Genomic DNA, 18,690 nt, shown 5'->3' on the forward strand with positions numbered 1-18,690 from the left:
TAGTTTTAAAGCTGTGGAAATGTTTTATTATATATTTTATTACAGAATTAGAAAACTTTAAAAAATAATTACTTGGAACCACAAATAAAAGAAATAGAATAATAGGCTCACAAAAAAGCATTCTGGCATCTGTGAGAATTTTTCTCAAATTATGATATGTAGCTCTCCAAACTTTCCAATGATTACTATAATAGCCATGAATTTCTATTTCAGTTGAATACTCTGAATACTTTCTTAAAACATTGTAACTCATTTCTTCTTCAACAGCTCAGTCATTTCAGGAACTACCTGCAAATTAAAAAAAACAAAAAGTAATTACGCAACTTGAGCCTTCAGTGTGATATGGTCACAGCTCCTGAAGAAGTACACAGAGGTAGGGGCGCCTGGGTGGCTCAGTCGGTTAAGCATCTGACTCTTGATTTCAGCTCAGGTCACGATCTCAGGGTCGAGGGATCAAGCCCTGAGTCGGACTCCACACTCAGCAGGGAGTCTGCTTGAAGATTCTCTCCCTCTCCCTGCTCACGCTATCTCTTTTGCTCTCACTCTAAATAAATGAAGTTTTTTTTGTTTTGTTTTGTTTTTTGTTTTTTATTTGACAGAGAGACAGTGAGAGAGGGAACACAAGCAGGGGGAGTGGGAGAGGGAGAAGCAGGCTTCCCACCAAGCAGGGAGCCCGATGCGGGGCTCGATCCCAGGACCCCGGGATCATGACCTGAGCCGAAGGCAGACGCTTAACGACTGAGCCACCCAGGCGCCTCTCTCACTCTAAATAAATAAATAAAATCTATTTTTAAAAAAGTACACAGAAACCAAAAGAAGCCATGTGCATTGCTGCTGAGGCTTGAGGTGCGCCCTCATTCCCACCACACCCCCCTAGGCTCTCCTCTTGTCTGTGGGAATGTGGGATGACTACATACCTTTCTTTTTTAAAGATTTATTTATTTTAGAGAGTGAGAGAGGGGAGAGCATGAGTGGGGGGAGGGGCAGAGGTAAAGAAAGAGAGAGAATCTCAAGCAGATTTCCCACAGTGCAGAGCCCCATGAGGGGCTTGACTTCATGACCCTGAGATCATGACCTGAGCCAAAATCAAGAGTCAGATGCTCAACCAACGGAGCTACCCAGGCACCCCAAGACTTTGAAGGGAAGATCACCCGGACACAAGGCTGCTAAGACCATGAGCACACACACTGCCTAGGAACTTCTCTCTTTTTTCTTTTTTTTATTAAATAAATACTTATTTATGTATTTTAGAGGGGGAGGGGCAGAGGGAGAGGGAGACTTTTTTTTAGATTTTATCTATTTGAGAGCAAGAGAGCGAGAGAGCACAAGCAGAGGGGAGGGGCAGAGGGCAAGGAGAAGCAGACTCCCCACTGAGCAGGGAGCCCGATGTGGGGCTCAATCTCAGGACCCTGGGATCATGACCTGAGTGAAGGCAGACACTTAACTGACTGAGCCACCGAGGCACCTGGGAGAGAGAGTCTTGAGCAGACTCCACACTAACCATGGAGCCCGACCTCACAACTCTGAGATCACGACCCTGAGATCATGATCTGAGCCAAAACCAAGAGTCAGACGCTTAACCGACTGCGCCACCCAGACGCCCTGCCTAGGAACCTTTCTGACACAATCACAAACCTCAGGCACCACAACAAACAGGAGCCCACTTTTTCTTCTTTGAGGAGAGTAATGTGTATTTTTTACCTTCATGTTTTCTGGGTATTCTTCTTTCCCTTACTGCATTCCTGCCTTTGCTTCGAAGTCCACACCAAAGTCTCTTGTTCAGACATGAGCCTGTCAACCTCCTCCAGCACTTGTTTTCTCATTGTTCATTTGCTCACTCCTCTTTCATTCCACAAACACTGTAGTTGCTTCCTCAGCACATGTTCCTATCTTTCAGCACATAAAAATGACTGCATGCTGAACATTCAATTTCATCATTCTTTATGAAATTAAGGCCTTGTGCTAACGCAGTGTCTGGTCAGCAGACAGAGAAAGAAACCACAGTGAGGGAAAACTGACTGAGTTGGCTCCCATCTTAAAAAGGATGAATTACTCTTAGTCTTGGCAGTTCAGTGACTGCAACTGGAGCTTTCAGTGCGGAGCTGCTCTGGGGCAGCGTGGATGGCACAGGTATGCGGGGCACGGGGACTCAGAGGAATGTCACCCGGAGCCCACCTGAAAACTAGCTGAGCCACCTGTGTAAAATATCAGTTACCCAGTCTTCCACGGGGCTGTCAACTGTCCTAGCTCAGAGAGATCCCAGCTGAACTCACCACTGATGAATACAGCCTCTCAATTATTTAAGAGAGCTACATTTCCATTAGGTGGAAATAATGTGTTCGTACAAAATTTATTAAGGAAATTGTCGACATGTTGTTTCTTCCGAATGTCACTTTGTCTCTAGCCTATTAAAAGGCCCATGTTTACCATGGAGCCAGTAGGCATTAGCTGAGGGGCAGCACTAAGTGCTGGCACCACTTCTCCCAGCTCTGCTCGCGGAGAGACCATGAGCTGATGCCAGTCACACAGATGACATGCTAAACAAGCCTCTCATGGGACCTACGTGTTTCATGAAAAATAGGCTAGAGCCCAACTTCTTTTAAATGAAACATTAACTCGATTTAGAACATACAATTTTTAAAAACCTTCCAGAATGTCTCCCTGCCACACTCCCCTTTGTGGAGTGTGGCAGGGAGACACAAAAAGGGCTGAGGGAACTTTGTCCATCATCTATATCCTTTTTTACTAGATCAACCTCAGACTTTCCAAGCATACTACACAATGTCTTATTAGTTAGGGAAAAGAAAATGCCACTCAAGTTCACTGAATGTCTGACAGCCTGAGCAAACTCAGAGATCTGGATTCTTATTTTTATTTTAGATAGTGTAGACACAGCTCCCTAGTCAGTAAGACCAAATGAAAGTGAATTTACATTTAAAATAAGACAATCTACTGATAGACATCACAACACAACTATATTTCAGTCATTTAATTAGTATTTCCCCAGGGTAAGCACCATGGGAAATAGAGAAGTTCAGGCCTAATTTTTGCCCACAAAGAGTTCCACTCCCTAGCTGGGGAGAAAAGACAGAGACCTATGAACCACGCAATCAAAAATGTGCCCATCTTACACTGTAATGTAAGATGATGAGAAGAACGGCACTAAATGCTCAAAATCCAGGAGTTCTGAGGAAGAGATTAAGTGTGGACTCAGAAAAATCAGAACATTAACATGAAGAAGAAAAGGATTTTGGAGGAAGCAGACAGAGATAAGCCCTGCAGGTTCCAGAGAAAGAGTGTAAAGAGATTAGAATGACTCTAGTGAACAGCTATGTTGGGGAGAAGTGGAAATAGCTTTAAAAAAACATGTCATATGCAAAGTCCAATCAATGGGAATAAAATAGTCTCTCCAACAGAGACAGTGCTGTGACAACATGCAAAAGAATGAAGATGGAACCTCACCTCACACCATATCCAAAATGGAACAATGGCCTAACTACGGGAGCTAAAACAATAAAACTCTTAGAAGAAAACTTAGTGCTAAATCTTCATGACCGTGGATTTGGCAATGGATTCTTAGATATGACACCAAAAAAACATCAGCAACAGAAGAAAAAAATAGATGAATTGGACTTCATCAAAATTAAAAACTTTTGTGCAAAGGTCATTATAAAGAAAGTGAAAGGACAACCTACCTACAAAATGGAGAAGATATTTGGAAATTATATATCTGATAAGGGTTAATAACCAGAATACATAAAGAACTCCTACAACTCAAGAACAAGGACAAACATTCAATTAAAAAATGGACAAAGGATTTGGATAAACATTTCTCCAAAGAAGCTACACAAATAGCCAATAAGCACATGAAAAGATGCTCAACATCATTAGTCATTAAGGAAATGCAAGTCAAAACCACCATAATGAGATACCATTTCATACCTACCAGGATGGCTCTGATTTGAAAAATGAAAAGTAACAAGTGTGAGCAAAGATATAGGCAAACTGGAAAGCTTGCACATTGCTGGTGGGAATGTAAAATGGTGCAGCCACTAGAGAAAACAGTTCAGAGGTTCTTCAAAAAGCTAAACACAGAATTACCATATTACCCAGCAATCCGTAGGCATATACACAAAGGAAATGAAAGTGAGGACTTGAACAGATACTTGCAGGCCTATAATCACTGTACTGGATTAGGCAAAAGTTTCACATATATGACACCTACTAAAGGACAAGCAATAAAAAAAAAATAGATAAACTGGACTTCGACAAAATATAAGTTTTTGTGCATCAAAGGACATCAAGAACATGAAAAGACAGGAGTTCCCCTCTATTTGCTAAATGGGATGCTGCCTGATTCATGACTTGTTTATTAATAAAGCCAATAATACAATAAACAAATAAAGAAGGGAGGGAAGAGAAGAGAAGAGAAAAAAGAAAAAAAAGAAACCCTCATATATTATTGGTGGGAATGTAAAATGGGTCAGCCACTTTGGAAAACAGGCTGGCAGTTCTTCAAAATGTGAAAAATAGAGTTATCGAGTGACCCAGAAATTCCATTCCTAAATATATACCCACACGAGATAAAAACATATATCTGCACAAAAACTTAAATGCTCACAGCATTATTTTTAATAGCAAAAAAAAGTAGAAACAACTCAAATGTCCATCAAATGATTAATGGATAAACAAAATGAGGCATAGCCACTCAACGGATATTATTCAGCAATAAAAAGAAAGAAAGTGCTGATACAAAAGTCAACACAGATGAATCTTGAAAACATTATGCTAAGAAACCAGCCATAAAAGACCATATATTACATTATTCTGTTTATATGAAATGTCCTGGACTGGCAAATCCATAGAAACACAAAACGGATTAGTTGTTGCCAGGGTCTGGGGAGAGTGGGGAACAGGAAGTGACTGAGAAGAGGTATGCGGTTTCTTCTCAGTGTGATGAAAATGTTCTGGAATTAGATAGTTGAGGGTTGCATAACTCCGAATATACTAAAAATCACTGAACTATACATTTTAAAAGGGTGAACTCTATGATTTGTGAATTAAATCTCAGGAAAACTATTTAAAAAAACAATAACAACCAGTCAGGTAGTGTCCTATAGTCTGTCACTCTGACTCCGATTATAATATTTACCATTTATTGAACACCTACTATGTACCTGTAGGAAAGGAAATACAAAAAGGTAGCCTAATATTTAACACAGACTGTACTAGGTATGGTATAATCTCATTTAACCTTCAATACAACCTTGTGAGGTATGTAGTATATTTGTATTACTGTTGAGGAAGCTTATATTCAGAAAAATTAAATAACTTGGCCAAGATAATTTAACCAGTATGTGGCCAAGACAGAATTTGAATTAAAGCTCTTAACTACCGTACTGTATTATTTTTCTTATATGAAGAAAAAAAGCAACTCATGTCTCTTAACTCATGATTGTTGAAGAATGAAGTAAAACAATAAATATTAAAAAATAAAATACATACACATTTTTACTCCAGACACAATAAAGTTTGGTGGACACCCTATCATTCAGAGTATTATTAGTCTATTATGTGATAGTTTGAAATTTAAAATTTTTACACAGAAATTTAGTCTAAAAAAGTCCTTTTTAAAAACATAACTATTTTGTGACTTATGATATTCTCTTTCTTTTCTTTTTTTAAAAATTTTATTTTTGGGAATGCCTGGGTGGCTCACTCTGTTAAGCGTCCAACTCTTGATTTCGGCTCTGGTCATGATCTCAGGGTTGTGAAATCAAGCCCTGCATTGGGCTCTGCACCGGGCGTGGGGCCTGCTTAACATTCTCTCTCCCTCTGCACCCCTCCTCCCTCTCTAAAAAAATAAAGATTTCATTATAATTTATTATTTATTTTTTTTAAGTAATGTCTACCTCCAGTGTGTGGGGCTCAAACTTAAAACCCCAAGATCAAGAGCCAGCCAGGTGCCCCAACTTCAGATATTTTCTTTAAAATCTTAATCTGAAATAGATAATGCTACCTCTCATTCATAATTTGCATAACCATATTTTTATGTGCTGTTACACCTTTAAATATTTGATTTTTTAAAGACAGAGCATGGTTCTGAGGAGCATATTCATACACCACCTTGTCCATTCTTCAGTCAGAATTACTATAATATTCATCTATGTTATACTCATTCTGCTTTCAACTGAAAACACAATTTGATAGATATCGTCTAGGTTCCTAGAGTCTGCCAAAGGTGAGGTCCTTTTTACTGCAATTTATCAAGGGTAGAGGAGTGGTGGTGAACCACCTGGCCAGAGTCCCTGATGAGTCGGAAAGGTAGGGTGATGAGTGAAAGAACAGAATCAGGAGCCTTGCTTAATTGTTCCTAAAACTTGCTGAATAATTTCCCCAAATCACATCTCTTTGGGACAACAGACAACTTAAAAAGAACATAACTCGCTTGTGTTACATATGTACTAGCAACTGGGAGGCTACAACTCAAGCAGTACTTTTTTTTTTTTTTTTAATTTTATTTTTAAGCAATCTCAACACCCAATGTGGGGCTTGAACTTAAAACCCTGAGTTCAAGAGTTGCATGTTCTACCAACCAAGCCAGCCAGGTGCCCCTCAAGCCAGATTTTTAATATTTTCATAATCTAATCAGTTTTCCTCCCAGATTGCTTTTTAAAGGATTAACTTTTCTCCCTTTATATTAATCAAAGGCATATATAACTGTGCTTCAGAACTTCTGAGCATGAGATAACCACTACCTTAATATAATTCTAGCTATAAGCAAATAAATTTTAGGTCTTAGTCCAAACACGTTATCAAATGTGGGCTTCTTAAAACACCAAAAATAGCTTGAGAACCTCTGGTTAGAAATCAGCTCACTGATTCTTGAGGTCCCTTTCCACTTCTACTGTCTTAGGATTCTCACCAAAATACCCCTTTCAACACGTACATGTGCACACACCCTCACTCGCTTGCATACTCTCTCTCATGTCAAACCTGGGAGCTGCCCTTAACGCAAGAGGCATAGTGTGTATGACACCATTCCATCAGTCATTGCTACAAAGATGCTCCTGCCCCAAGACAGGCATCCACTGTATAAACATCACAAATTTCCAACTGTCTAACACTTCATCCATTTATCAAATAAGCCCACTCTGTAGGTTGCAATACATAGTACACAAGAAAACAGAAAAACGTATCCTAAAAATAAAATTAGGGGCGCCCGGGTAGCTCAGATGGTTAAGCATCTCCCTTCGGCTCGGGTCATGATCCAGGGTCCTGGGATCAAGCCCCACATTGGGCTCCCTGCTCAGCGGGAGGCCTGCTTCTCCGTCTGCCTGCCGCTCTCCCTGCTTGTGCTCTCTCTGTCAAGAATAAAATCTTTAAAATAAAAAAAAACCAAAATCCAAAATTACTTGTAAACTTACTTAAATATGCTCTTGGAGAAAAATACAAGGCAACCACAGTAGATGTCTGTTTGCAAACATGTCAACTCGATACATGGTGAGGGTTCAGAGGTGTTTCATTTTTGAATTAAAAGGTCTTTACTCCTTTAAGCTTCTCACTGTAGCTAAATGCTTGCTACCTGAACCAAGTTATCCTTGTACAGAGATACAAAAAATTTCTCTTTCATACTAACTTTTCCTCCCACTGGTATATTATAGTGGTCAAATGACTGTCATTAATTATCGTTTGTTCTTATACAGCTGGGCCAGGTAACAGGAGCAGCAGAAATACTTAAATCCTAAATTTCAATTACAGAACCCCAGGATCACTGAGGAGGGGCTGTATTCTTCCCAAAGGCAAGATATAGGCTCTTTAAGGGGGCGGGGAGGGGGTGCCAAGGGGAAGGCTGACCCAGGGCAACAGCCCCATTCTAGTCTCTGCATGAGCAGATGAAGGGTCCATCTTCACTGAGCATGAACATATATATACTTCAAAGTACAGATGTGCTCTCAAAGTATACTCATTAGTTCATCTGCATCATATATAGTGCTGGTGAAGCCATGGTAATGGGCCAATTCTCTTGCCAAGGGGACCACCCTGGCTCTCTTCTCAGGCTGCAGCCTCTCTATTAAAGGCCCACAGTAACTTGCTGTAATTCTGTGCGAGGGGTTCCTCACTCTAGCAAACCCACTTAGCCCTCCCAGGGTTGGGTGCTACTTTCAGAGCCTCAATGCCTGCATGAGTGATTTCTGCACAAGGCAACAAGGAAGTTTGTAGGCAAGCCCTGAGGGACAGAAAGAAACCAGGCCAGGCATGAGCTATGACCTTTAAATGTGGCCAAATGGTGCACATCAGTATCACTAAAGTAATTTTGCTCATGGGGAGGGCAAATACAGGGGTGGTGGCAGGGTAAAAAGAACACTCAAAAAAGTACGAGAATGGGAAATAAGTGTTCTCCCCTACATATATCACATCAGGAAGGCCTTTAACTCTCAAACACAGCAAGCAGAGCATATTTGTTGAGTCAGATAAGCTGTACTTGAGTGCCCAGTCTTCCCTTGAAATGTTGTAGCACTGGGGTGCCTGGCTGGCTCAGTCGGAAGAGCATCTGACTCTTGATCTCGGGGTTGTGAGTTTGAGCACCATGGTGGGTGTGGAGGTTACTTAAACAAATAAAACTTAAAAGACAAGAAAAGCTGTAGCATTTCTGGCAAATCTCTGAATGAGGGTATTTGATGTGAATTTAAGGTACCTGCCAAATATGATTCTAGGTCGTAATTTCTTGAGTCACTTCACACTGTGTACTAACTTAGTGTGTGGATATTTTAAAGACAGTATGGACTCCTTAAAAGTAAAGTTATAATGCTCTATATAAACTTCATGTATTTATTAGGACAACTTCACAGTTCAAAACTGTGTACCTATATTAATATAATACATACAAAGACAGACACCCAGGTACACAAACATACAATGTTTTCCTGACCAACTCTAAGAAGTTCTTGGATGACAAGCTAGGTAACAGCCATCTCGCCCAAGGCCAGCTTACCTTAAATAAATCAGCGACTATTCCATAATCTGCCACTTGAAAAATTGGAGCTTCTGGGTCTTTGTTAATAGCCACAATTGTCTGTGAAATAAAAACAAAGAGTTTGGTCTTTATCAAGAAAACGTACCATAGATTGATGGTTCTAGTTTAACACTCCCAACAACAAATTTATATGGTTAAAAATGTCTACTAAATAAGATTGATTTGATTCATTTGTGCCAATATTGTAAATTTAGAAATTTCTGGGTTTGCACATAAAATTATCTCCCACAGCACCACTAGCCCATCACAGTATTTAAAACGGTTTTAAACCATTATTTTTCTAAGTTCTTTACTGACATATGAAAAACGTTTTAGGAAGTAACAAATCAGAGGAGAGGATTCTGGGAAGATGGCAAAGTAGGAAGCATCAGGAGGAATCTGTCTTCCTACCTACACTGCTAACAACTGCCCTGGCAGAATCTGTCTAATGTAACCATTTTGGAAATCCAGAGTCTATTGAAGGTCTGCAACTTCCAGGGGAAGGCTTGCATGAACTGCAGCTCTTAGTGCAGTAACAGGTACTCATTCCCCACCCCCAATGGCAAGCAGCTGTGCACATGTTCCTGCAGCAGACTGTACACAGCCTGCAGGAGACAGAGTGGACAAAAAGAACCCAGTCCTCCGACGACTGGGGACCTGTGCTTGGATTACTGACTGCTGCTACTGATCAAAGAGATGCATACAAAGAGGAGGAAGACCATTGCTGTTGCACCTCCCCCACTGTTACAAGCCCCTCGCCTCCTCTGGCTAAAGTTACCTCCAGGGGATTTAAAATGTCAAAGCACTTCTGCCTCCCTTCAATGTTCTTTTTTCCTTTTGGGAGCCTGACATTCAAGACTAGGACACTCAAAAGCAACTGCATATACAGGGAAAATTACAAACTAACCTCACATACAGGCTCAGAAAAGACACAAAAAGACCTTAAGTTTATACCTCAGGTTAATCTTTGGCACAGAGATAGCCTACAACAATAAAAAACCAAGAATTAATAAAAACAAGAACAACAAAACAGGAAACCCTGGGGAAGGAGGAGAATCTGATTTCCAGGAATACATCATTAGATTCAAATATCTAGTTTTCAACAACAACAACAAAAATCACAAGGCATACTAAGAAACAGGAAAATATGGGACTATTCAAGGAAAAAAAATCAACAGAAACTGCTTCTGAGAAAGATCTGATGGCATCTCCATTAGAGAAAGACTGTAAAACAACCATTTTAAAGATGTTCAGGAATTATAAAGATGTGGAGAAGGTCAAGAAAACAATGTATGAACAAAATGGAATTATCAAAAAAGAGACAGAAAACCTAAAGAGAAACCAAAAAGAAAATTCTGGAGATGTAAAGTATAATAACTGCAATGAAAAATTCACTGGAAAGATTCAAAGGCTGATTTCAGCAAACTTGAAAGTAGGACAATGAAAATTATCAAGTCCTTAGAATAGAAAGAAAAATATTAAAGAAAGTAATCAGAACTTAAGGGTCCTGTGGGCCAACATCAAACAAACCAAAATATGTATTGTGGGAGTCCCAGAAGAAAGAAAAACGGGCAGAAAGAATAACTGAAGAAACAGTGGCTGAAAACTTTCTAAATTTGATGAAAGACATGAAGATAAACATCCAAGATGCTCAACAAACTCCAAGAAAGATGAATTCAAAGAGACCCACACCAAGACACATTATAATCAAACTTTCAAAAGCCAAAGATAAAAAGAGAATCCTGAAAACAAGGACAGGTGACTCATTACATACAGGGGATCCTCAATAAGAATATCATCAGATTTCTCAGAAATTTTGGAGGCCAGAAGGCAGTTAGCTGATACATTCAAAATGCTAAAAAAAAAAAACTCTTGACCAAAAATCTTATATCCACTGAAACTGTCCTTCCAATGACATTTTTTGCAAAAATTAAAAAACCTATCCTAAAATTCATATGGGATCTCAAGGGACCCTGAATAGCTAAAACAATCTAGAAAAGGAGCAAAGCTGGAAGATCCACACTTCCTGACTTCAAAACTTACTACAAAGTTACAGTAATTAAAACAGTGTGGTACTGGCATAAAGAGAGATATACAGACTGAGGGGATAGAACAGAGAACTCAGAAATGAACCCTCACATATATGGTCAAATAATTTTTGACAAGTGTCAAGACCATTTAATGAGAAAAGGACACCCTTTTCAACAAGTAAATTACTATGTCTCCAAAAGATCCTCTTATCTCCTATAAAATTTTTTAATGTGAAGGGCTATAATGACAGATTTGTAACAAATTAAGAAGAAATAGTCCTAAAAAAGGTGCTACATTTACCAATTATTCTCTTATTAGTAACAGATTTATATATTACAAATAGTTTGGTATTCTCCATGATGCTTTAAAAAAAAAAGATTTTATTTATTAATTTGAGAAAGAAAGAGAGCATGCACGCACATATGGGGGGAGGGGCAGCAGGAGAGGGAGAGAGTCTCAAGCAGACTCTGTGCTGAACACAGAGCCCGAGGTGGGGCTCAATCCCACAACCCTGAGATCACGACCTGAGCCGAAACCAACAGCTGGATGCTTAACTAACTGTGCCACCCAGGCATCCCCTCCATAGATGCTTCATTTAAAGTAAAATTAAAGTTTGACTCTAATATTTGACTCTAATGTGGTGTTATTTTAATAGATTATGATATATATCTCCAGAAGTAAAATTAAGTTTCTACCTGCTTGTGACTCTATCACCTGAAAAGAACTGGAACATATTTAAGAAAATTTTGATACAGTCTGACTTAACATATAGGCTACATGACATATGTGTAACTCCCCCAGGGTCTCTCAGAAAGATGAAAATATTCCAGAATATCTGAAATTGAAGCACAGTGTAGTCCAGGTAACTACTACTCCAGTCAAACATGCCATATATATTAAAAGATGGGTGGTCAGAGACCAGAAATGATGGTTTCAGTATGAGCCTCAAATCCAAAGTCACAAGTACAAACATTTGGAATCACAGGCATTTGATTTGCATCGAGGTGTTTCTCTTCTGGGAATATGTAAGCCTGCTTCATAGGAACTAGCAGAGATTTATTTAATTAATGATGGTTAATGATTTCCCTGGAGGCCACCTAGTCAAACATCTGACAGTTTAATCATCTGAAAGCTTTTTCATTCCCACTATATAAAAGTTATTTTTAAAGCAAGAGCACACAACTGTGGGCAAGGAACCACTGAAGTATTTAAGAAGAAAGATTTGGGATGGTTATAGTTTTTCAAATCACTAAAAGAATATTCCTGGGGCGCCTGGGTGGCTCAGTTGTTAAGCATCTGCCTTCGGCTCAGGTCATGATCCCAGGGTCCTGGGATCGAGCCCCGCATCGGGCTCCCTGCTCTGTGGGAGGCCTGCTTCTCCCTCTCCCACTCCCCCTGCTGTGTTCCCTCTCTCGCTGTGTCTCTGTCAAATAAATAAATAAAATCTTAAAAAAAAAAAAAAAAAAAAGAATATTCCTGAATTGTCAACTGTAAATGAGTATCATAAAATCTTGCTTGCATCCTACAGCTCTCTTAATATGTCCTTATAAATTCATGCTCCTCTCCTTATACAGCTTTTAAAGCACAGATTGTATTCAATATTAATGTGTATATAGTTCAAAAAGTACTCTCATTACATTGATTTGTTTGATATAACAACCAAATCCCATAATCTTTAAACTATATGACGATGTTAATTAAAACTGTAACTAGTATGCCGTGTGAGTATCAGATTTAAGCCAATTACTCTAATATCCCATTTTAGACCTTAACCAAAATCACAACCAGAGATTGCTGTGTCTCCCACACGAGGCGGTGACAACAAGAGCTATGTTTTTTTCATTTAAGCATCTAGTACAAAGTAAGTGCTTAATAAATATTTGTTGACTGCATAAACATACAACATCTTGGCTCAAATTTATTCTTATAGACGGTTCCCAACACTGGTCTCCTTACTTCAATTGTTCCCTTTTTGCTTTAACATACACTAGCTAGTCCATCTCTCCCCCAATCCAGACCTGTTGCCACGGCATGACAATTTTTACCAGGATCATCTTGGCAGGCAGAATCTTTTATTTTAGAGAAGTAGAATTCTAGATATGTCTGAACACACCCAGCTAAAAATATTTTTTAAGGTTGCTGGTGTTGGGAGTGGTTTTTTTTTTTCCTTTAATGCAGCAGTAACATTTTCCCCACTGGCACTGCTTGTTTTCATAGCTCAGTAAAGAAACCTGCCATCCAACTGTGAAATCTGACTGGTTTTGGGCCAATTCATTTAGAGGTTACAAGGAGGTAGTGAATGCTTTTTTTCAAGTTAGAAGTTAAACCTGTTAAAAGTTTTATTACCTTTTATATCAAACTTCCATCTGAATGGATAAAATCTGGAGTGTCAGAAGCATCTCTGTCTTCATGAAAGACTAAGTTCATAATTCAAACTGTGCACTGGTATGCATGAATTCATGTGTCATATTCTGAAATATATGCTCAGAGAATCCTTACACAGGGCTTCCCGATATAATCCAAAGTAGCAAGTTAGCATCCAATGTTTCCTTTATACACTATATTGTTAACAATTACTGAGAACTGAGATATTAAGATGCTCCAACCCTAAATGTGTCTGTCCCACCTTAGTAACAAACCTGAGAAGAGGAGCTTTGCTGCCATATGAGGGTGGGACTTTTAGGGGACTAGGGTGAAGCAGACAAAGAATCAGGGATCAGAAACCTCATAAACTAGTTAGATGGTCAGAACCTCATCAAGCTCTCTTCAAGCTAAATTTTCTACCCATAGATGGTCAGAGCTGAAAGGGACCTTAGACATCATCAATGAACAGCTGTATTAGGCAAAGAACTGAGGTGCAGACAAGACACATCATGTGGTAAGCTAGGGGCAGAGATGGGACTCAGGGTCACACTTCTTTCCATGAAATAGCACTGCCTCTCTTACCAACGGTACAGCTTCAAGCAGTGAACAGCACCTTGTATTTCTTTCTATTCGTAGACAGAGCGTTAATCTGAATGGTTGAACGTACATGCACTGTAACTATATGGAAACAGAGTGAAACCAAAATTTTAAAATATGAAAATTTTTCTTTTAGGATTATTATTGTGTAGTTACCTTGCTGTCTTTCATCCCAGCTAAATGTTGGATGGCTCCAGATATTCCTACAGCAATATAAAGCTCCTGAAACAAAAGAGACCATATCATTAATATGTACTTATACATATTATATTGTATCTTCCACAGTATTGCTATTAGCAATTCAAGTCTTAGGCTAAAGATAAATTAAATAAAAAGATGCAATATGTTTTACTTAAATTATGTTTTCCTCCTTCCCTGATCTAACCCATAGTCTTCTTTTTCCTCTGAATTCCTACACTAGTGGTGATATAATAATAAATATGCGGATAATGAAAATCAATGAGCAGTAAGTATGTGCTAAGCATTTTACATCAACTGTTTACTTAAATCTCACAATTTCCTGTGAGGTAGCACTTTTTGTCTAGACTGCTCATTTAGATACCACATTTTAACACATCACTCTGTATATATCCATTCACTATACACACACACACACACGTATATTTATCAATATCAATATATATCCATATATATCCATTCACAATATATACACAATGTACATAAAACACATACTCATGCGTATTAAAATATATTTTGACTTGTTGCCTCCTCATAAAAGGATATTTGTTAAGATGATAATTAAGATATATTTATTAAACTTCATATTTAGAAAAAAACAAAAGTACAAATCAGCCTTAAGAGGTTCTAAACACAGACACACATACATGTGCACATGCACACACAATCTCCCTAATAGAAACTTCTTGAAGGACTAGGCTAAACCTCTGTATTTCAAGGTTTATAAAAGGACTCCCAGACTGTAGTTTCTAAGCAAACATTGATGATAGTATCTGCACCCCGCTCTGACCCTCTGCCCCCAGTAATAACAAAGAGCATGACCACTGACTGCTGCTCTCTGCTCCTTTATCTAAAAATTTAAAGTGTCCATGTTTGGAAAACTAGTAAGTGCTTAATTTAAAAAGCTTAGCTGCTTCATTCTGTCTACTAGATATAATTAAAGCTTTAACTGAAAAGCTTTTCCCCACACATAAAATGAACACACATAGTATCTGTCTACTAGATATAATTAAAGCTTTAACTGAAAAGCTTTTCCCCACACATAAAATGAACCCAATGCCTTGGGTAGGGGTTCATCTACCATGTAACCAAACTGATGCTACGGTTTTGTCACAACGGACAGCAGTCTCTCCTCACTATGAATAACGAGGGAGGCACTGAAGGTGGCTTTGTCACACTCAGTTTTATTACAGGGCAGAGACTTTAAAATCAATGACAGCGTCAGGTGGTCCCACCTTGTTTTCTGCACTCGTTATGATTTAACAACTGCTCGCTCCAAAATGTGAGAGCATTTTTTTTTCTTTTTTTTATTCTTACGTTAATCCCCATACATTACATCATTAGTTTTAGATGAAGTGTTCCATGATTCACTGTTTGTGCATAACACCCAGTGCTCCATGCAGAATGTGCCCTCCTCAATACCCACCACCAGGCTAACCCATCCTCCCACCCCCCTCCCCTCTAGAACCCTGTTTGTTTTTCAGAGTCCATCATCTCTCATGGTTCGTCTACCCCTCCGATTTCCCCCGCTTCATTCTTCCCCTCCCGCTACCTTCTTCTTTTTTTTTCTTAACATATATTGCATTATTTGTTTCAGAGGTACAGATCTGAGATTCCACAGTCTTGCACAATTCACAGCGCTTACCAGAGCACATACCCTCCCCAGTGTCTATCACCCAGTCACCCCATCTCTCCCACCCCACCCCCCACTCCAGCAACCCTCAGTTTGTTTCCTGAGATTAAGAATTCCTCGTATCAGTGAGATCATATGATACATGTCTTTCTCTGTTTGACTTATTTCACTCAACATAATACCCTCCAGTTCCATCCACGTTGTTGCAAATGGCAAGATCTCATTCCTTTTGATGGCTGCATAATATTCCATTGTATATCTATACCACATCTTCTTTATCCATTCATCCGTCGATGGACATCTTGGCCCTTTCCACAGTTTGGCTATTGTGGACATTGCTGCTATAAACATCGGGGTGCACGTACCCCTTCGGATCCCTACTTTTGTGTCTTTGGGGTAAATACCCAGTAGTGCAATTGCTGGATCATAGGGTAGCTCTATTTTCAACTTTTTGAGGAACCTCCATACAGTTTTCCAGAGTGGCTGCACCAGCTTGCATTCCCACCAACAGTGTAGGAGGGTTCCCCTTTCTCCGCATCCCCGCCAACATCTGTCGTTTCCTGACTTGTTAATTTTAGCCATTCTGACTGGTGTGAGGTGGTATCTCATTGAGGTTTTGATTTGGATTTCCCTGATGCTGAGTGATATTGAGCACTTTTTCATGTGTCTGTTGGCCATTTGGATGTCTTCTTTGGAGAAATGTCTGTTCATGTCTTCTGCCCATTTCTTGATTGGATTCTTTGTTCTTTGGGTGTTGAGTTTGATGAGTTCTTTATAGATTTTGGATACTAGCCCTTTATCTGATATGTCATTTGCAAATATCTTCTCCCATTCTGTCGGTTGTCTTTTGGTTTTGTTGACTGTTTCCTTTGCTTTGCAAAAGCTTTTTATCTTGATGAAGTCCCAAGAGTTCATTTTTGCCCTTGCTTCCCTTGCCTTTGGCGATGTTTCTAGGAAGAAGTTGCTTCGGCTGAGGTCAAAGAGGTTGCTGCCTGTGTTCTCCTTTAGGATTTTGATGGACTCCTGTCTGTGAGAGCATTTCAACCAAGATTTGAGGATAATGTCAGTAAATAATGCTATGATTTTTCATAACACCTCAGTGTGTGTGGCTGTATGCGAGTCAATTTCCCCCTCTCTCAGTTTCTCAACTGTAAACAGAGGGGGTATAGCCCCAAAATTGGAGCTTCATAAAAAAGTTCCCCAGGATACTCTAATGTGCAGCCAGAGCTAAGAACCACTAGAACAGATGATCCCTTGGCTCATAAGAGCAACTTAAAACCTATAATTCTTTCCAACAGGACCAGGCCAGGGGATGGTATATACCCAGGCTTTATCTTTAAAGGCATAAAGTGGGGGCACCCCTGGTGGTTCAGTCGGTTAAGCGTCTGCCTTTGGCTCAGGTCATGATCCCAGGGTCCTGAGATTGAGCCCCACGTCAGGCTCCCCACTCAGCAGGGAGCCTGCTTCTCCCTCTCTCTCTGCCTGCCGCTCCCCGTGCTTGTGCGCTCTCTGTCAAATAAATAAATAAAATCTTTTTAAAAAATAAAGGCATAGGGCGCCTGGGTGGCTCAGTTGGTTAAGCGACTGCCTTCGGCTCAGGTCATGATCCTGGAGTCCCTGGATCGAGTCCCGCATCAGGCTCCCTGCTCGGCAGGGAGTCTGCTTCTCCCTCTGACCCTCCCCCCTTCTCATGTGCTCTCTCTCTCATTCTGTCTCAAATAAATAAAATCTTTAAAAAAATAAAAAAATAAAGGCATAAAGTGTCCAACTATTTCTAAAGCAGCAAGATACCACTATATACCCTGGAAAAGGAGACAACCTAGTCCCCAAAGTGAGTTCAATCATCTAAAAATGAGGTGGGCTTGTTTTCCAATTCAACTTGCTCTATAGTTATCACGAAAAGCCTAAATGTAAGTAGGTGCAATTTGGTCTAAAAACATGGTCTTAGGCTATAGGAAGTAAAATGTATGGGTGAGGATAAAAAAAAAATCCCAAGCTCCATGATTCTATCTTAAACATATGCAATGTGTCTGTTATAACCATTTACATTTGGACAATGCAATAAGACCCTGTTATACTTCTCATCAGACATGGCCACTACTACCATGAGTGATAAACCAGCTTCTTTTTTATGAAAAAGCACCACTATTTTTTACTTAAGATTTACAGGTAACTTCAACTGATAATTTCAATATCATTTCCACTATTCTGACTAGCATTTCTTTCCTAAAAGGACAATCATTAAATTGTTAATCAAAAAAATATACTTATTAAATATCACATTCAGGAAAACCAGGCCAAGATTTTCAAAGCAAGTTATTTAGAAAGACAAACATCCAGATAGACAACTGTCTCACTAACCACTCTTCCAAGTACATTCTCAAAGCAAGCATTGGAAAAGATCAATAGTTCTGTAAATGAGCCCTTCTAACATACATGTCTACATTAAAATTCAACAAGTCTTAAAAGCTCCATTTGCATCATAAAATACTAATAAAAAATGATCATTCTGGCAGTAAACATCTACATAAATATAATATAAATGAAATGTATTTTAAAACCCCTGAGAAATGAATACCATTACTTTAACCATAAATGTCACTAAGGAAATTAAAGAAACTGGGCCAAAGCAAACCAAAGGGCCATTCCTGCCCTCTGGCCAGAGTAAGCGATCCAGATGGGTTCACATGACCAACAGGACCTCATTTTACTGTCTTACAAATATGGTTCTCTGAATAAATATAAAAGCATTGAAACAATAACCAGAAAGAGTCCTGGGATTTGGGCTGCTGATCTGAGATCTGTTCTGAGATCTAATAGCTCTCTCAGGCAGGAAGAGAGACTTTTTTCT

At 39.3% G+C, this 18,690-nt stretch overlaps 1 protein-coding gene across 3 annotated transcripts in view; it reads right to left on the reverse strand.

Moving 5' to 3' along the window:
• Window positions 1-18,690, reverse strand: part of ETFA (electron transfer flavoprotein subunit alpha) — an 87,525-nt gene continuing 68,835 nt past the window's right edge. The window contains exons 10-13 of one of the 3 annotated variants that reach the window (XR_010404930.1): window positions 14,165-14,230; window positions 13,394-14,089; window positions 8,996-9,076; window positions 1-288 (exon numbers count right to left, since the gene is read on the reverse strand). Coding sequence is in view for 2 of the 3 variants with exons in the window: in XM_045899611.2 (XP_045755567.1) it covers window positions 250-288; window positions 8,996-9,076; window positions 14,165-14,230 (186 nt within the window). In the remaining variant the exon portion in view is untranslated. Of the gene's footprint in view, window positions 289-8,995; window positions 9,077-13,393; window positions 14,090-14,164; window positions 14,231-16,800; window positions 16,867-18,690 lie in introns of those variants that run through there. The other 2 variants (XM_045899611.2, XM_064570075.1) reach the window with 2 other exon arrangements.

The sequence above is a fragment of the Mirounga angustirostris genome, unplaced genomic scaffold, assembly GCF_029215605.1.
Source record: "Mirounga angustirostris isolate CCGP_5_RB_7025 unplaced genomic scaffold, mMirAng1.0.hap1 SCAF_9, whole genome shotgun sequence".
NCBI lineage: Eukaryota > Metazoa > Chordata > Mammalia > Carnivora > Phocidae > Mirounga > Mirounga angustirostris.